Raw genomic sequence first — 21,358 nt, 5'->3', positions numbered from 1 at the left:
TCCCTTCTCAGTTGGTGAAGGACATTGCTCATTCATTAACTGAGAAGGCGAATCAGGATCTTCTGACGCAGTCAGCAAGGAAGAAGAAGCCTGCTTCTACATCTGACAAGAAAGGACCGAGTACATCGGTTCAGCCCTTTCGAGGTGGTCCGACCTCCAGACCTCCCGCAAGAAGGAAGGCTCCGGAGAAGAGAGGTAGGTCTGCCTTTCGTCCCTTTAAAAAGGGAAAATGAAGCTTCTCTCCTCCAAACACCAGTAGGTGCAGGCTCCTGGGATTTGTGGAGGCCTGGACACTTATAAACGCAGACGCGTCATCGTTGGCTATAATAAGGAAGGGATATCGTATCCCTTTCCTGAACACTCCTCCCCTAACGTCAATACCAAGGGAAACTAACAGCCAAGTACAAGGATCCTGTGCTGAGGGATACTCTTCGATCGATGGTGGAACAAATGTGGGACAAGAGAGCGATAGAACTAGTACTAGATCAAAACTCCCCGGGGTTTTACAATCGCCTTTTCTGGTTGCGAAAGCCTCGGGAGCTGGAGACCAGTACTGGACGTCAGCTCTCTGAACAAATTTGTTCGGAAGGAGAAGTTCTCCATGGAGACTTCTGCTTCAGTCCTGGCATCATTACGACAAGGAGATTGGATGGTGTCTCTAGATCTCCAGGACGCCTACTTTCACATCCCGATCCACCCTTCATCGAAGAAGTACCTCCGTTTCATGACGGGGGGAAGGATCTTTCAGTTCAGAGCCTTATGTTTCGGCCTGTCCACAGCTCCTCAGGTCTTCACAAGCCTGATGAAGAATGTGGCGAGGTTTCTTCACCTCAAAGGAGTAAATATCTCTCTGTATCTGGACGACTGGCTCATCAGGGCCAGATCAGAGAGACAGTGTTTGGAGGACCTGAAGTTAACTTTAGATCTGATCAAAGCGTTGGGATTGCTCGTGAACCTCGAGAAGTCGCAGCTGACCCCCAGACAGGACTTAGTCTATCTGGGGATTCGGATGGATTCTCGGGGTTTTCGAGTATTTCCTTCGCAAGAGAGAATCGCAAAAGGTTTGCGGATAGTCTCTCTCTTCTTTAAGGAAGGAACATACGTCGGCGAGGGTGAATGGTTTGAGCCTTCTAGGGACCCTTTCCTCGCTCGAACAGTTCTTCCCACTAGGAAGACTTCATTTACGTCCGCTTCAATTCTTCCTCAAGAAGTCTTGGAGTTGGAAAGCTGGGCAACTTTCGGACGTCTTTCCCATTCCAGTGGAGATAAGATCGCACCTGGAATGGTGGTTGCCCCCTCTGGAAGAGAACAAAGGGATCTCTCTAAGGACACAGAACCCAGACCTAGTGTTGTACTCCGACGCGTCGGAGAAAGGTTGGGGAGCAACATTAGGCTCGAAGGAGGTGTCAGGCACCTGGGAACCAGCGCAGGTGACTTGGCACATAAACTGCAAAGAGCTCTTCGCCGTGCATCTGGCTTTGAAGAGTCTAGAACCTCTGGTGTCGAACAAAGTAGTGCAAGTAAACGTGGACAACACCACCGCACTTGCCTACATTCGAAAACAGGGAGGGACTCACTCCTCGTTCCTTTACGAACTGACGAGAGACCTTTGCTTTGGACGTCTCACAGGAACATCTCCCTTCTGACAAGGTTCGTGCAGGGAGTAAAGAATGTGAGGGCGGACAGACTCAGCAGGAGGAACCAGGTCCTTCATACAGAGTGGACCCTACACGAGGAAGTGTGTCAAGATCTCTGGTCGCTGTGGGGGACACCTCATGTGGATCTCTTCGCCACATTCATTTCCAAAAAGGCTGGCAGTCTTTTGCTCGGTCGCGGAAGATCCAAGAGCTCTTATGGTAGACGCCTTCCTGCTAGATTGGTCTCGAGTAGACGTATATGCTTTTCCTCCTTTCAAAATCCTGGATTAGTAATGAAAAAGTTTGTGGCGTCAAAGGAGACGAGGATGACATTGATAGCCCCCTTTTGGCCGGCCAAGATTGGTTCTCGGAGGTGGTAGAGTGGATCGTAGACTTTCCAAGATCCCTACCAAGAAGGACGGATCTTCTCAGACAACCGCACTTCAAGAGGTACCATCAAAACCTCCCCGCTCTCGCTCTGACTGCCTTTCGACTATCGAAAGACTCGTCAGAGCGAGAGGGTTTCTCGCGAAGTGGCAAGCGCGATCGCGAGAGCACGCAGAACCTCCACTACGAAAGTATATCAATCGAAGTGGGAGGTTTTTAGAAGGTGGTGTAGATCTAAGAAGTTGTCCTCCTCCACTACCTCTATAGCGGAAATTGCTGATTTCCTTCTATTCCTGAGAGAGCAATCTCATCTAGCTGTATCCACAATAAAGGGATACAGAAGTATGCTCTCGGCTGTCTTCAGGAATAGAGGATTAGATCTGGCAGATAATAAAGATCTCCACGATCTCATAAAGTCATTTGAGACTTCAAAGTCGAAGGAAACGGTCCCTCCGAACTGGAACCTAGACGTGGTCCTCAAGTTTCTTTCATCTGAAAGATTCGAACCTCCTCATCTGGCTTCGTTTCGAGACATCACCAGAAAATGCCTATTCCTATTATCTTTAGCTACGGCAAAGAGAGTTAGTGAATTACATGCTCTGCAAGATAAAGTAGGTTTCAAGGGAGGACTCAGCTATTTGCTCGTTTAAGACACTGTTTTTAGCTAAGAATGAGAATCCCTCGAATCCCTGGCCTAAGTCATTTGAAGTCAAAGGCATATCGAGTCTCGTAGGAAGAGAAGCAGAAAGATCTCTATGCCCTGTAAGAGCTCTAAAGTTTTACATTCAGAGAAAGCATCAGATGGGAGGCTCTATACAAGGTCTTTGGTGCGCGGTAAAAGACCCCACAAGACTGATGTCCAAGAATGCACTGGCATTCTTTGTGAGGAACGTCATTACAGACGCGCATAAGGTCTGTTCTGACAAACAGTTACGACTGTTGAGAGTTAAAGCTCATGAAGTGAGAGCAGTAGCGACGTCTCTCTCGTTTCATAAGAATATGTCGCTTAAAAACATCATAGATACGACATTTTGGAGATGCAACTCAGTATTTGCATCTCATTACTTGAAAGACGTTCGTGTGACATATGAGAAGTGTTTTTCTCTAGGTCCTTTCGTATCGGCGGATACGATTCTGGGTACGGGAGCCGACACCAATCCTTAAAAGTATATACTTTTCTTCTTTTTGATATGGTCTGGAGTCTCTTCGAACAATGGAGGACTTGGTTTAGTACGGGCGGCCGTCTATGTTGTTCAGTAAGAGAATCTTGTCATATCTAATTAGATGAGTATAATTTTTTTTTTTAGAAATTATGTATGTGTGCGTAGTGGTTTTGAGTTACGGTTGTTGTGACGAGTTCGGGGATAACTCGGAACAATCCTTAGTTCTAACATATGGTTAGGATCAGGTGGTCGGGATTGGTTGTGTGCTCCTTCATAAGGTGTATTGTCATATAAGTGGATCAGCACCCATTGACAAAGTCCTTTCAGGCTCTGCCGAGTAAGCGGATAAGACCCCATCGGCAGACCCACAAGAACTCTTGGCCATAGATCATATATCTCGCTAAAGTTTCTTGAGGTGATGCAGACTACTGGGCAAACACCCACGAAGTCTACCACCTATCAGGTAGGAACCAAGGTTTTATTTATACCTACAACATATGTTGTTTACCTGTCTATTCCATATAGTAGCTGTCTCTTACCCTCCACCGAAAGGTGCCAATCAGCTATGTATATATCTGACAGGTAAGTTGATTGTATGAAAATGATATTGTTATGTTACAATAAAGTTTCATACATACTTACCTGGCAGATATATACAATTAAAGGCCCACCCAGCCTCCCCGCAGGAGACAGGTGGAAGAGAGAAAATATGATAGAAAACGGGGATGGTTCCTAGTCCTGCCGCCAGGGCAGGCCGGTAGATCACCTGACCTACCTGTAGCGAGTGGCGCGAAATTTGAATTTCTGTCGGGGACGACGGAGTCTTAGCTATGTATATATCTGCCAGGTAAGTATGTATGAAACTTTATTGTAACATAACAATATCATATTTATGCATGTAGAAAAATAAAAATAATACATTTTTAATAAAGATTTTTTACAGAAAGGCTTTAAAACAAAAATTTACATAATAAATTAATCATATACACTTTTGCAGGGTTTTGCAGTGTTTCTGGAGGATTCACAAATGTTCACGCTATTGTGAAAAGCTTGCGTGTGATAATTATTTAGGTTCCAATGAAAAGTTCACACTATTGTGAATTGGTGCAACTTGAATTGCATAAGTTTGGGGTATTACTGTATATCAGTGGAGTATTTTGTGCAATTGTTGAATGGACTTCATTGTACGTTTGTCTGTTCTTGTGAATTCTCTTGATTTTTTATAGTGTTTTTATAGTGAAAGTTATGTTCAGTAAACCCTCTGTATTCTCAGGGGATAGATACCAGACCTCACTGTGAGTAGCTAAAATCCGTGAATACTTAAAACCCCTCTAGCAATGCTTAGAACTGCTTATTTTCAGTTGAAAAAAAATCCTCAAAAATGCTTATATACCTGAATATTTTAAGAGTTTTATCACCAAAAGTGCTTATAGTCCTGAAAATATGAAAATACAGTAATTTGTGACTATTTCTCAGTGAATAATACAGGCAGCCCCCGGTTAACGGTGGGGTTCTGTTCCTGGCCAATGCTGCTAACCGAAAATTGATGATAACAGCACTGAAAACCTGCTTAACGGCGCAGTTAACCAGAGATTGGTGCTGCTAACCATAGATCAGTGCAGAAAATCCAGTTAACACCATTGCCGTTAACTGGTGCCACTATTAACCGCGGGCTGCCTGTACTGCGAATAAGTGAATTTTCTGTGAGTAATGGATATATGTATAGGGTCCATAGAAATATCCACAAATTCTGAGTCTGCAAATAGCTGGGGTTCACTGTATGGTTGTTGTAAGAAGAGCATTGCGCATGGTTGTTTTAAGAAGAGTATTGCAAATAGTGTCATTGTCACTGGTGAAAGAGTGTATGAAAGGGTTAAGGTCATCCATGACTGAGGTCCCTTATTCTATGTGACTTGTACTTGTACCAATGAGGAATACCGTTGCTGAATAACCACTGGTTCCATGCAACGTAAAAACACCATACAAAATAAAAAACCAATGAGGAATATTGTTCTTGGTCTCTATCAAAGTAGGTAAGGTAAAGGACCAAGTGCAAGAATACTGGCAACTTCTTGGAATAAATGAATCACTTTTCTATTAATTTCTGTGTCTAGCCCTTCTTTCTCCTGCTAGGTCTGGTCCTGCTAATTCTCATCAAGGCATCCTTGTGCTATCAGTTTATGGTAAAGTGGGTGTAGGTCAGTGTCTAACAAAAATGCAACAAATTAAATATAACCAGCACTTGTCACGTCTGCTCCTGTATCACTAGCTTCTCCAGGTGTCCTGTCATTGTCCTGGAAGCTGTTGAAGGCATTGCAGTCATCTCTTGGTTTCTCTGGAGATTTCTCCTTTGCTGTCATCAGTTAGCACTCAACTTTGGCCAAGTACTTCTTTCATGTGTGTTCCAGATCCTTGTGATTGCTGTGCACACCTGCCTTGATAATGTGTTCTGCTAAACCCTTCTACCTCCTGCTTTTCTTCATCAACCTATGAATCCTCATCATCTTCCTCTTCTCCTCCTCCTTATCTAAACTGGCAGAAGCATAGAAAGATCAAGTGGTCCCTTTCTTGTAATATGCCCGATAAAGCTATCCTTAACCATTGCCATCCCTTGAAGGTCAATGACAGACCTTGTTCACTTTGCAAAAGAGGACCATCTTGGATCCTTCTCATTCTCATTCTTCCTGTTCCTCATCCTCATTCTTCTTGCCATTTGAGATACAAATAGTGAATCTCAAATGGCAACATCGGATCATGGTTGGGTAAATGGTTATGTTGATTTTAGTAGTTTCTTATCATGATTCATTAGGCAGTCACTGAACTGGGTTGACATATCTCTACCTTTTTTCTTGAGAGGGGTCCCTGCTTAGTCTGTCAAGGAATCATTAGGATCAAATGGTCCTTTCCCTGTGGAACCATTGCAAGCTGAGTTGGAGAGGGAATTCTGGAAGATTTTTAAGTTTATTTGTGAGCATACTGATCTTTGAAAAGTTGTCATGAAAGCCACATTACACCTGGTCTCATTAAGTGTACCTTTGGATGTAGTACTAGTACTCCTGAAGCAATTCACTCATTCTGGCTGGCCTGGGAGCAAGTTAATGATCTGATCTCAGGCAAATGCATCTGTGGAGGTACTGCAAGCAATAAGACTACAAGGCCACTCCCAGACTGTTAGACATGTCAGGCTGTGAACTGATGAATGGCCACTCACTTGAGCCTCCTAAGGCAGGTTTTGTTTTCTATTCTTCTCACGCAGTTGTGGGGGCTTTTCAAGTTACACAAATGGAGCAGAATACTAATGGGAACAGATTTTAAAGGATTCCTAAATAAAACTCTGATTTTCCTTAACCTAATTTATTATAATTAATTTTACAGTACGCAACTTAATGTAATTTTATCCTCTGATACCTAACTAAGCCTAATTTAATATTACACCTACCACCGAAGAACCTAAACTTAATTCCATAATCCTAGTATTGCAATGATACTGTATAAACTTTTTATTTTCCCCTTGTTAGCAGCACCTTCTGCAGAGAGCCTCTAGTTGTTCTGTTTTAGTTCCTGAATCAATATTTCCAGCTTCTCATAGATGCGTAGCCTGGAATTGTTGACCTCCCTCAACGCCGCTGTCTGCTTGCTCAAGTACTCAATTTCTTGAAGTTGATCCTTGATGACAGCCTGTTGTTGCTTGAGGTTCGATTCCAGTTCCCGATTGTGCTCCAGCAAAGTCTTCCCCGACTCGGCAGCCAATTGCAGGTCAGATTATCAAGTTAAAAATGCGGCCATGAAACCTGTAGGCCCTCAGCTTATCCAGCATACTACCACTTCGCCGTTGGGCTCAGAAAAAGTAGGGACCACAACCAACTGGCAAAGCTGTGTCTCTAAGCTTCCACCGTTGAGTACAGGTGAAGGGAAGCCTCAGCACTTATTCATTCCCATCTACCAAACTGCAATGAAAAAAGAAAAGATCAATATTAATCAAACAATCCCCCACCCACAACAACATAATCATAATAAATAAAATAACCAAATCCTTAAAACTACAGTTTAAAAATTGTCAAACCTAATCAATCTGATAACAACTACCAAAATGATATAAAGGTAAAAAAATCAAACATTCATTCAAAGAAACAAAATTTTTATACTACCACAGCAGGAGCCATGGACTAGGTTGGCATTGCATCCTTTCAGGCTGTTTCAAATTTAGACTTATGGCTCAACAAATTGCTACCTTGCTGTCACAGGTGTGTCTTCACCCAGGGACAGTGCAAAGTTCAAACAGATTTACTACTGAAGACAAGTTTTTGCCTGGGGCAAATATTTAATTTGAAACAGATCAGCTTTAACTCTTCTTTGATATTTTTTGAAAAGCAAGGAATAGATTTTGGTGGTGTAGAAACTGGGACATGCTGAACCATTGTGCAGTCTCATACAAGTTGTCGGGTCCTTCAAGGTGAACTGCAGCTAGGCCTTTTTGGGATAGGTACACTTGCACTATTTGGTTTCAGGAAGAATCGGTCCTTCACCAGATCTCAGGAATTAAACTTTCTTCTTTCTCAAAGCAAGGAGAGGGGTCTTTCCAGCTTTCAGGACTCCTCTCCCAAGGGTCAAAGTGGACCATCTTTTGTGACTGATGTTATAGAAAGGGTGTCTACAGTCAGAGCAACTACTCAGCTTTGAATAGTCTTGCCCACCACTGGCTGGCCTTTGGATATGGATGGGACTTGTCCTCTTTTACCCAACTCAGGTGCCATATGAGCCCTACGGGGAGGCCTTGAACCCAGATCTCACACGTTAGACTTTCTTTTGTTAGCTTTAGCCTCAGAAAAGGTCATTGTCAAAGTTACAGGGACTTTTCTATCATATTTGACACTTGGAGAGGTGGGGATGTCTCTCGTTGTCTTTGTTCGTGAGTTTGTGGCAAAAACTCAGAACCTACCTATCAGTACCAGGTGGGAGATTAGTTGGTTTTTCTGTTCCTTCCCTCTTGGGCTTTGTTTTTGGTGATGCAGACAAGACGCTTTTGTGCCTGGTACAAGGTATGTGATACTTCCTGAAATGGACCAAACCTCTTCGGCTGTTGTGCTGTTGCTTCTTTGTGAGCACTGGCAGGCTTAAGAAGGTGGTGGCCAGGAACACACTTTCTTTTGGGTTTCATGATGTATTCGGACTTACAACTCATCTGGCAAAGAGGAAAGCCATATAGTTTGGCTAAGGGGTAAAAAAAAAAAATTGGGGGCATTGCATAGTCCTCATTTCAGAGAAACTTCTCAGTTTCATATTTAATGAGGGAAGGCATTTTGAGACACCGAACCTTTACCTCATGCTACCAGAGGGACATCACCCATAAATCCCTGTGGTGGTTGCTCAACTGGTTGTGTAATCATCTAAGCTTCTATGAGAGAATCAGTATCTTGCCTAAGGTACTTGAAAAGCATAAAGCTGGAGGTTGAATGTTTGGGTGACTGACTCCCTCACTTCCTTTCTCTTCCGTCTTTTGCAAGGCAGCAGCTAAGCAAAATAATATTGGTTCTGGACTACCCCAGATGCAGGTAAGCTACATAATCGAACATCCTAAGGGTTATAAGGTGTCACTCCTTCCACTCTCCCTTTTAACCAGAAGGGCGAGACAGTAGATGTATCATTTGAGCCCATCTGAGGGGCTACATTTGATTATGATGTTTTCCTAAAAGAGGGAGAATTTAGACAATATGTCACTTAAGCTTAGGGTCCTAGGCTTAGGGTCCTATTAGACTGGATTCCATTGGAGGTTGCTAGGGTTATTGCTCACTAACATAAATGGGAATGTGACATTTCCAGGTGGAAATGTTAGTTGAGAGATGACTTGCCCACCTATGGAGTGAGTCTCCTACATAAAAGGGGCAATAATTTGTGTTCTGTTAAGATCAGATCACAAATTTTAAAAGTAATTGTCATTATCTGTATGTATATAAACCAGAGCTCAATATAAACCCACCTCAACCAGCCCAGTTATCCCTGATACCAAAGGATAAAGTGCACGACAACAACATATAAGTTGAGGTTCTCCCTTTTAACTCACTTATCACCAGTTAATTCAGTGACTCTGGTTTGTATACCTAGGAAAAATAGAAATGACTCAAGATTATTTTGATAAATCCTTCCCATATAGATATCAATGAAGAATAAAAACCGACATAAAGAACCAGTCATAGTACACTCAAAAGCTCTAGGTATGGCATTAGTATTGTTTGAGCTTTAGTCCAAGTTCCAGGGCTACACAAGCCTGTACCCTGAATATGAAAATGAAAAAAACTTCATGAGTTCCAGCAATGTAGGTTCAGCAGTTCTGAAGCATTGTTTTGTATTATTATGAAAATGTTATAAATGTTTGCATAAACACTTGAACCTTTGTTTTTCCAGAATGCCTCTTCTTTCTTCCTCCCTGTTGAGAGCAGTGAAAGAGTTAAGGTGTTTTAATTGTTTCTTCTTTTGATATGTATCTAGGTAAAATAAGATGTCATGAGTGTTACCTACCGTGTAATCATCATTAACTTTTGTCTCAAGTTTTCCATAAGGCCTTAGGCATCTGACAAATTATATCACTGCTCTCTGCTCTTTCATCTTGTTAATTTTCTGATTGAAATTTCTTTTCACAGTGATGTATAAAATTTCTTTTCACAGTGGTATGCTTGATCATTGTGTAAGTTGGTGTTCCACCACTTCCATATCAACCACATATCAAACTGATTGTACTTCCGATTTGCTCTTGACATTCATAAAAAAATTGCTTTTGTGCTTAGTTTTAATTTAATAGGTCTTATTTTTTTTTTATTGTTTTGTCTTGTTATGTATTAAGGTAAAGTGTTAAATATAGACACCACCCTACTTACAAACAAGTTACATTCCAGATGACTGTTTATATGATGAAATGTTTGTAATTTGTTTCTTGTACTCTTCATGCCTATTTAAGTACAGTATGATGTAAGATTAGTACAGTACTGTATTTTTTTTTCATCCTGAAACACAATTCACTTTACATACAGCACTGTATTTTATAGAATAGGCACACAGAACAAAATTTGAACTTATCGGTGGCAAAGGAGAGCGCTCTGAACACAAATTGAATTTGCAATCACATTTGTTTGTAAGTTGAATGTTCATAAATAGGGTGGTGTCTGTGTTCTGTAATCATTAACTTTTATATAAAGTTTTCTTTAAGGTCTTTTGTATCTGATGAGTACTATTACCATTTTCTTGTCTTGTGCACTTTCTGTTTGAAATTCTTTTCCCAGTGATGTTCTTGACCTTCCCATCAGTTGGTGCTCTGCCACTTCTAAATCTACCACATATCTAAATGCATCTCCCCTTTGCTCTTAATAGTCATAAACCATTTTGGTCTTGGTGATATCATTGCTTTCCCACTATATTTCCAAAATACTACAGCACTAAATTTAGCATATTGCAGTCACACACTTCTTCAGAATCTGTTTTTTTTTTTTTTTTTATTGAATCTATGTCTCCACTGTGCAGAGAATCACAAACTAAAAGTGCAGAAATGTATGTAAGCTTTTGCAACACTTTTTATACACTTCCATCATGTTGGCTTCACAATCCAGTATACCACCAAGATGCTAGAAAGACGCTAGAAAGGGTCTTTTTTTCCTCATCCTCTATCTCCCTGCTTTTAGCTTTTCTTATACCATGTCTCGACAGTAAGACATGGTAATCATGCGCAATTTGCTAAAACCAGTTAACTCCCCACTTTAAAAACAACATTTTGCTATTTCCAGAATTCATTTCCTATGCTTCTTTTGGGCTACCATAATCTTAGTTTTAAGAAAACTGATACGTGTCCTGTTCTTTTTCATTCCACTTTGTATAATACAAATAAAGGTGTTTTATTCTATTACAGAGACAATAATGGAGCTGTAACTCTTCTTTTGGAAAAGCTGCTGCTTGTAACTACTAGACAGCTACCACACAAATGTAGCTATGTTCTTCTCAATGAAGGTGGACCGCTGAATGAAGAGACATTCTCTTTGTTACTATTTGATCGGCTGTTAGTAGAATCCCCGGAGTCATGTTTAATTGGCAATGGTCATGAAGGCACAGCAGCAGCAGAAGCTAGTAGAAGAGAAGTGATAGTATATTTAAGTGAAGTCTATGGTAGATGCTTTGCTGAAAGAGATAGTCCTCTGTCAGATGTCATAGAAAAGGTTAGTTTTTTATTGTTTTTAAAGTATTATGTTCTGTAATTCTGTCCCTTTTCTTACTTGGCACTAGTTTCAAATTTCCCTGGCCACTATGATTTGAAATTCCCTTTGTCCATTTTGCATTATTTTGGTCATATGAGATCTATTTTCTAGCATTAGATAGGTTACTCTTATTTAACCCTGTTATGGGTCCAGTGAATAAAGGAGGTGCGTCCGTTTCAGTGGGAATAATAATTTGTGTGTGTGTGTTTTGGGAAAGGGGGAGAGAACATATTCATGCTGCAGCACACAAGTCTTGGCTGTATTAATCAGTTCACTCATTAGAGTATAAGATGTACCTGCAATTTGGCAAGATATATTTAGGAAAAAATAAAAATATAAATAGGATTTAGTGACATTAGTAGTTTACTGTTTTGCCTGTGTGAGGTGATAGCACCAAAACAATGGCCATCTCTTATTTACAGCATCAAGACAATAATTTAGTAGATTTTACATAAAATTTTTATTTGATGTTCAACTTCCATTTTTGGAAGTAAAGAACAAAATTTTACGGTTATGAGATAAATCAGTGTTAAAACTAATGAGTACTTTCTGGTTTGAATGGTAGATAACTTTCACCTATTGTATTTGTTGATCATAAGTAATTCTGAGTGTGATGTGAATGATAATGTCAGATACCTCTTTCCCTTGAAAGAATGATCAGTGAAGATGTGCTGGACATGACTGTATAGTAGAGTATGTTACCTGTGGATATTGATACTGATTTTTGTGTACTGCTTGAAGAGCTCAGGCATGTACAGTGGTTATGCACATGTAGGTCAGGTTCCTCAACCCATTACATAAATGGACAATTTACATTTAAGGAAAAACTTAGAGCTCACAGAACCCCTTAAAACCACCTTCAACCCTATTCGTGGTGTTATAAAAGGAACACCAGAGAAGAAATATTGTATCAGATGTATATGTAACTCATAAAATGATTTACTATATACAAGCATGATATAAATCAAATAATTCTCACTAAGTATATTGTTTGGAATAAATTTTACCAACATTTCAAGTTAGGTTAGTTATACCAACATTTCAAGTTAGGTTAGTTATATCTTTGCTCCATTAGTTGCAATCATCAATCAAAATGAAATAACGCTTTGCTAATCTGCTAGGACTGTCTCTATAATCACCTGTTTCCCACCAAGTGGTGCTGTAATGTTTACTTTCTTGCCAGAATTCTTCATGTCATGTCCTTGTGCAGGCAATGTGAATCAGCATTAGTAATAATTTGGATGATTTTGGGCCAGTTTTCTCCTGCACAGTATTGTACTTGTTTTTAGTATATTTGCATTGTCACCTACAACAAGCAGAGATGAAAGCATTACTCTGTGTATAGGAAACATTTTGTGGAAACAGAATGTTTCTGTTGTGCATGACGTTTGTGTTAGCCTAGCTGTTGAGACATGAGTGTGGTTTTCGTGATGTGAAGGTATAAGTGAACCTGATGAGAGGATGAAATTTTATGAGGTAACCGAAGATGCTAGAGAGGCTGGTAGATTACATAGGCAATTTGTTAGGGCACACCATAAGCCTACTCAGTCTTTTCCTTTTCATGAATAATATAGTATTTAATTTTGATTCATAAAATATAACTGCCCTAAATATTTGGTAGAAATAATTGCTGTAAAACTACAATGTTATTATTGTGTGCTGTGATATAATGAATCTGTTTAGAAATTATTCAGAATCTAATCTTATTTGCAGGGTGTTGTGTTTTGTCCATTTTGCTCTTTTTATGTGATGTTTAGTTTTCCATTTTTCCTTTCAATTCTCAATCAATTAATGAAATATTTTGACTGGCAAGGTTACTCATGATAGTATTTTACTTGTCAGATTTGTTAGAAATATTGAAAGTAATTGTTTGCAATACAATAGATATCCCAATTTGCAAATTTCATTCTACGTATACGTGTTGCACCCTTAATGTATCGTGTATTTCTTATGAAAAGGTATAATATAGAAATAACTTCTCTTCTGCAGGTTAAACTTTCTGTTATAGAGAACATAACAACAGCCTTGGAGCAGCCAGAATTATATGCTGGACAGGTTCCTAATGGGCAGTTGCTAGAGATCCTTCGTAAAGGACTTGGAAAAGTAGCTGCGGTTGAAGATCTTGTCTGTAAACTTGTGGATCACCTGGCTAATCAGCTTCTTGCTCTTCCAAGTGCATTTGTTCAGCTCATTAGGGATCTTACTAAGGAGATGTCTCAATGCTCTCTCATGCCATATAATTATCATGTTGTTGACGTTTTTGATTTCTACGCTTCTGTACCATCACTTGCCCCTCTCCTAACTAAACTTCCACAAGGTAAGATATTACGTATTTAAATTGAACTTGATTGCAATTTTAAGGAAGTAGATATTTTATTTTTGTATTGCATTGCTATGTAAAACTTGGAAGTTGCAAGTGGAGATTCATATATATAGAAAATAATGCTGTTTCACCTGTATTAAATGTAAAATATGTCAAAGTTAACAGCAGTAGCAGAATGCATGACATAGCCTAGTAGCCTGATCCAGAATCTCCACCTTGAAGGCTGTAACCTATTCACATAAAAATTAAAGGAACAATATATGACAAGGGTTTAAGACTAGGCACTTGGTTGGTCTGTGTTATGGAGCCCCAGTTAGGGGACTGTAAGAGTAACTCCTTCAAGAACAAACTGCGTGTGTGCTATCATGAATGGATTTTAAATGTTTACTTTCCCCTTCACTTCTGTTATTATCTTTTGTCAAATTATTGTACAATGCCCCAGTGTCTGGCTGATTTACTTAATATACATAATACCTATTAAGTAATCATTTCTTCTGATGTTTTAGTAAGCCCTTGGTCTTTTAATTGACCTTGATAAACACTTTTTTTCAGAATTTTCTCAGGATCGAACTGGGCGTGGTTATCATTACACACCTCTTGGAAGTCTTCTTGCTATTTCATGTCTCCCAAAGAACTTTGGACAATCTAATGAATTTTTTGAGAAACCTTCTTCAAAGCTAAATCAAGCCCATAAGGATACAGAAAACAGTATATGGCAGGCCCAAAGTAAAATAAATGGAAGAATATATAAACTTTTCTATGCACTCTTAAAGGTAAGCTATTATATTGGTATTCAGGTCTAGAATAGTTTTGGTAGAATCAGAATGTTATAATATAGTGGATGGAAGATTCAGTGAAGTACTTGTGACACCCAGATTTCTTTGAAATGACATTGTAAATAATTTTTGTATTCAGTATATGTACATAGCCTAATTATTATCAGAAACTTACTCAGATGTTACCATAGTTTTAATATTTAAAGCAAAATAAATTAATATTATTCAAAACATGTCAGTTAAAAACCACTATTAATTTGTTAATATAATATAAGCCCATTACTTATCATATAGCCTAATTTTGTTGTCTGTAAAATGCCAGACACACAACAGATGGCTTTGTATATGTGCTAACAGATCCCTTAGCAAAAGAGTAAGTTAAAGAGCATGATTTTATGAAAGATTGTGTGAGGTTAAAAACCACTCAGAAATGTTTTTGTAATGATAAATTTTTGTACAGGGTTTAATTCTGCTTTTGTAGGTGTCACCAGAATCTAAAGACAAGTTACTTACTTGGATTGAAAAATGTCTGGAAGACAACAGTGGTCGTGGTGGTTTGTGGCATGTTCAAACAGGTAGAATGCTCCAGGATGCTTCATTTGTTTCGGATGGATTTATGGTCAACCTTGGTGCTGTAATGTTGCAGCTTGCTCAACCTTTTACACAAGATATTAAATCTGCCAAGATTCTGAAGGTTAGTGTTTTAAAGTTTAATTTGAGACTATTTGCTATTTGCTTATTTTATGATATTGAGTTATAGAGAGATGTTTATAAAGACTCAATTATAGGATGAAATAAAAGCATGGTAAGGAAGAAAGCATTGAAAAAGGAAGCGCACAAGGTTACTATGTATAAATTATTTTCTTGTAAGTATTTACATAATATTTTACTTAAACCTCAAGTACTTTCAGGCCCTAACTGTGGCCCTTTTTCAAGAGATGTAAAAGTAATCAAGAGATGTAAAAGTGTATATAATATATATATATATATCCTTATTATATAATATATATATATTATATATATATTACGTATATATATATGTTATATATTTTATTATTATTTATATTTATTATATTATATATAATATATAGTTATATATAGATATATATATATATAGGTATATATTATCTATATATATAATTTTATTTTATATATAATAATATGATATATATATATTTTTATATTTATATACATAATTATATATATAACATAATATAATTTTATTATATATATATATATATATATATATATTATATAATTTTATTATATATATATATATAGATATATATATATATATATAATATATATTATATATATATATATATATATATATATATATATATACAGTGAACCCTCGTTTATCGCGGTAGATAGATTCCAAACCCGGCCGCGATAGCTGAAAATCCGCGAAGTAGGGACACCATATTTACGTATTTATTAACATGTATATTCAGACTTTTATAACCCTCCCTTTACGTAGTACTGTTAACAAACCACCCTTTAATGTACAGAGCACTTAATGCATGTACTACAGTACCCTAAACTAAAACAGGCACAAATATTAAAATGTTAGAATATTAAATATAAAAAAATGAGATTGTTACTGTACTCACCACGAAAGAAGTTGAGACAAAAACTTGAATGATGATGGGCGATGAATTTGCTGCACAGTAGAAATGATGATGATGAAGCTGATGATGTCTTCTACTGTGCAGCCAATGATAGTTACGACGCTGACGCCTCCGACGCTCCGAGTTAACGATGCTTTTTAAAAACGCATACGATGATAAAAATCCTTTATAGTTTAGCACAGTATATTAATAAAAATAAGTTTCTGGTTAGATTACAACAAAAATTTTGAGGTTATGATGATTTTCGACACTTTTTATGTCGTATTTTTCTATGTTTTTTAGTGACGCCTCATATTCAGAACTAGTTTTTTTCCGACGCGAATGAATACTAGCTTGGATGCACAAAGTTTATAACAATCCAAAAGCGCAAATAATGAAAAGATCATTGCTTGTTTCTAGTAATAATAACAAAACTAAGTTTCTGGTTAGATTACAACGCAAATTCCTAGTATCCAAAGAGAGATATTATGTATTCAGTAATTTGATCAGAGAGAGAGAGAGAGAGAGAGAGAGAGAGATAGAGAGAGAGAGAAAGAAGAGAGAGAGAGAGAGAGAGAGAGGCGTCTTTCCGACGCTCCGAGTAATGACTCTTTTAAAAAACGCATACTATGATAAAAATCCTTTGAGGTTATGATGATTTTCGACACTTTTTATGTCGTATTTTTTCTAATTTTTTTAGTGACGCCTCATATGCGGAACTAGTTTCCGAGCGAATGAATACTAGCTTGCGTTTCATGTTCGATTTAATTTTACTACGTATACTGAATTATCGTAAGATCACATTCTCTTTTCGTGTTTTATTTCTTTCTGTACTGAATTATATGTCATATGTAATGCAAGAACCATCAGTAAGAGCAGATATTACTAATTATTCAATGGAATTAACGAAATATTTGGGGTCTCATATATCGCGGCTATTTTCGAAATTTCCGGAAAATCCGTGATATATTTCTTTTATAATATATCATACGTAATGAAAAAAGTCCGCGAAGTCGTGAATCCGCGATGGTCGAACCGCGAAGTAGCGAGGGCTCACTGTATATATATATATATATACATATATATATACGTATATATATATATATATATATATATATATATATATATATATATATATATATATATATATATATATATATATATATATATATATATATATATATATATATATGTATATGTATATATGTGTGTGTGTATATATATATATATATATATATATATATATATATATATAGATATATATATATATATATATATATATATTATGATATATATATATATAGATATATCTCTATAGAATATATATATATTTATAATAATTTATATCTATAATAATATATTTTTTTATTATAATATATATATTTATAATTATATAATAATAATATGATATATATATATGATGGATGTAGATATGTATATGTATGTGTGTGTATAATATATATATATATATATAAAATTAATTATATATATATAATATATTATATAATATATATATCAATTCAAGCTACAATGTCTTTAATATCTAAATTCACTTTACCTCCCAAATGATATATTTTCATATATGTACCGAAGGGGAATTTTTTAATTGATAATAATTTCGTCCCCCCATGGGATCGAACCACTGTTCAAGTGGGACGGGGACGAAATCAGGACAGTCAGTGACTGTCCTGATTTCGTCCACTTGGACAGTGGTTCGATCCCATGGGGGGACGAAATTATTATCAATTAAAAAATTCCCCTTCGGTACATATATGAAAATATATCATTTGGGAGGTAAATTGAATTTAGATATTAAAGGACATTGTAGCTTGAATTGATATATAAATGGATCACGGTTCGATGTGATAATTATTCATATATATATATATATATATATCCCATTGATCATCAGATCAGGATGTCAGAATGACAGGAGAGAATTAACAACTCTTAAGAGAATGGAAGCCAGGACAATCATCATAGAAAGGACAGCAGAAGTTCCAGAAGACTGCTGGGCCTTACCCAGTTTGATCACTTTGAATTTTCTTGAAAAAGGGCCACAGTTAGGGCCTGAAAGTACTCGAGTTTTAAGTGAAATACTATGTAAATACTTACAATTAAAACAATTAAAGAAGTTACACTCAGTAACCTTGTGGGTTTCTTTTTCCATCTTTGGAAGAAAACTGTAAGAAGTTTTAGTTTGGAAAGAAGCATTACAAAATGAAAGAACTGAATAACCCATAAATCAGAGCTCTGACTTTAAACAAAAACAAGGAAGTGAAAAATGAATAAAAACATCAAGTAACAACAAATAACGTAGGAATACAAAAAAATAAGATTCAGAAAACATTTAAGAGAAGAACAGAGAAACAAAAGTTAAAACATTTTATTTAACAAACACCGAGCTTACTGACACTCCTAATAAATGGCAAAGTAGACTGAATACTACTAGTATAAACACCTTTCAAGACCTGTTAGTGATTTGAGGCCCTTGTTAAGCTCACCTTTACCGCCTAGTTTATTCACAGCAGAATATCTTCCTCGAACAGTCAGAAGCAGGGAAAGTGAGAGTAGCAATAAAAACATTGAAGATGGTGAACCCAAACATTGGGAAAAGTGCACTTGAAATTCCAATACGTAATTCTTATGTTATATTCCATGATGGTGCCTGTTTTTATGGTCATATACTACCATGCATGGTATGCACAACCTTTTAAACATCTGGTATAGAAAATGTAATTGGTGGCGAAGTCTAAATACATAAGTATAATGTCTAATACAAGGACAATTATCAATTGTTACTAACACCATATTATGTACTTGCAGCCTTATTAGTTGCAGTGTACTATGCTGAAATATTGTTCATAAAAAATATGTAAAATACCTTGACCATAATTATGGAGAAAAATTGTTGTAATTGTTTTCTTATGGCAAAGTACACACTATTGATAAATTTTGACAGTTCTACTGCATATATGTATTATCAGAAGCTTTTGATTAAATGTAAAGTTGAGTTCTTTTATCAAAACAATACCAAATATACATAGTTGTGAACAGAGGACTCTAAAGGTCATATTCTTTTGTGTATCAGATGACAATGCTGGAAGTCATCGCATATCAAAATCCCATGTTTTATCAAAATTTGTCTAGGAATGAAACTTCTTTAAGGATCCTCATGAATATTAGAAAACTCAAAAACTCATGTATATATAGAGAGACATCAAACAGGATATCCTTACTATTTAATGGCAAGTTGATTATCAATAAATCTCAAGGCAAGGGTATATCCTAATCTCCCATTGGTGTGGTTAGTTTATAAAATTTGTATATTACCAGTGTGCAAATGTAGGTTGGTAGTAATAAGGCTAATTAGAATATATAAAGATTAATATGTTTTTGTCAAAATATCTTATTAAAATGACCAGACTACTTTTTAAGTAAAACTTTAACATCTTCACAAAGTGAGTTTTTACTAATTTGTGCATATTACTTTTCTTAAGGGTAAGGTATATTTTTAACATTAGATTTCAAGAACTTTTTTTTGGATAATGGTACCATACAATGGATAATGGTACCATACATGGCCTTGTAATATAATGTTACTTTTACTTTCTTCCTTCCTACCCCCTTGTTATTTTATTTATTCATTCATAAATTCACTGACATGTATTTCAAACCAAATTCATTATAGCGCTGAATAATCTTTTGGATTCCAGTGCTTGGCTTCAAGGCTAAATTCCATATTCCATTCCATTCCATTCCATTCCATTCCCTCCTAGCCCCTTGTTCCCCTTTGATAGCATGAAGCTAAATTTTTGTGATGTGGCATAATAATATTGAGCTCAGCAAGAGCCTTAAGCCACTTGAGGTTCTGAGCCTTGGTGTCTGCATCGCCGTTATTTTGTGATACTTACACTTGAAGCTTGTTAACAGAATAGTTTGTACTTTTTGTTTCTGTTTTTTCTTTCATATTCTTTCCTATAGTATTATTTTTCATCATTCATACATTATTTACTTAATATTTTTACTTGTCTTTTACCTATAGTACATTGGTTTTGGGGAAAGGTTGTATTTTGTGGGAAGTCCTTAATGCTTTAAAGTTATTTTTGAGTTTATTCATGGATAAATATTTTCCAGGTTGACCCGACATATTGCATTGCACCTAGGGTGTCCAATGATAATGGTGTTCCAGGAGCATACACAGGAGATTTAGGAAAGCAGACTACCCTTGTTCCATCTCCTGATGATTCTCCTGTCTTGCACGCAAAACAGTACTCGTTTATTAGCTCTTGCTTTTTCTTGACACATCGAGCACTTCATCTTGGGATTCAGGTTTGTATTGTCAAGTTGTAAACTGATGAGGTGAAATCAGATTTTCTTGTTGTACAGCTTTGGTTAGGACAGGTTCCCATGTGATTGTAGTTTATGGTTGTGACTACTTACGCTTGTACATATATGAACAGAAGTTATTTTCCTTTTCCTGTTTTTAAGTAAATTAAACTTAATACAAAGTTTTCTTTTATGTAATTAGTATTTTATGCTTATTCTATTTGTCCCTACGGGAATACAAACCAGACCCTTTTATGTAGGAGGGCTTATAAAGAAAGACCCCCTCCCCCCCACCAGCTGTCACCAAGCACTTTTCTTGAGCCACTATAAAGTGAAGATGTCTTGCTATGCTCCTGTTGGAATTTCTGTTTTTGTTTGATTGCTGGATTTTCTTTACCATGGATATATAGCATGAACAGCTAAAGTGTGAAGGGCATGAGCAAGGAGCAAGGTGGAGAAGCAAGGAGCAAGGTGGAAAAGCAAAAAAGTTTTTCTTTTCCATCTCCTCTTCAAGCCAGACTTTCTCTTTGTTTCTTCTCATCTCTTTTACAATACTTTCTTGATGCATAAATCTAATACATAATTAAAATTAGACTACAATGAAGTCTGTTCAGAGGTGATTTACTAGTTGGAGGGACTGTAATGTCACGTTTTGTATGAGACTTACCCAATAATTATATAGCTATTAGTTTCCACAGACGGCAGCCTAATTCAAATTTCGCGGGTAGCGCCTCGATTGCTTAGTGTGTAGGTACTAGGTATACAGTGCCATCTCCCAAGGGCAGTATTAGGAACAACTTAGCAAAGCACTTCATTCTGTCTCCTGCCGCGCTTGACTAAACATCAAGTGCTTACAGCAGCTTGTTCTTATTTTCCAGTTATATCACCGGATTTTG

At 36.9% G+C, this 21,358-nt stretch overlaps 1 protein-coding gene across 1 annotated transcript in view; it reads left to right on the top strand.

The window, feature by feature from the left end:
* Nucleotides 1-21,358, top strand: part of LOC135198559 (ubiquitin conjugation factor E4 A-like) — a 65,431-nt gene that overhangs the window by 7,421 nt on the left and 36,652 nt on the right. Inside the window, exons 3-7 of the mRNA XM_064226257.1 lie at nt 11,082-11,385; nt 13,414-13,741; nt 14,300-14,520; nt 15,005-15,217; nt 20,271-20,465. Of these exons, the coding sequence (XP_064082327.1) occupies nt 11,082-11,385; nt 13,414-13,741; nt 14,300-14,520; nt 15,005-15,217; nt 20,271-20,465 (1,261 nt within the window). The remainder of the gene's footprint in view (nt 1-11,081; nt 11,386-13,413; nt 13,742-14,299; nt 14,521-15,004; nt 15,218-20,270; nt 20,466-21,358) is intronic.

The sequence above is a fragment of the Macrobrachium nipponense genome, chromosome 22, assembly GCF_015104395.2.
Source record: "Macrobrachium nipponense isolate FS-2020 chromosome 22, ASM1510439v2, whole genome shotgun sequence".
Taxonomy (NCBI): Eukaryota; Metazoa; Arthropoda; class Malacostraca; order Decapoda; family Palaemonidae; genus Macrobrachium; species Macrobrachium nipponense.
This window is presented reverse-complemented; position numbering and strand designations above follow the sequence as displayed.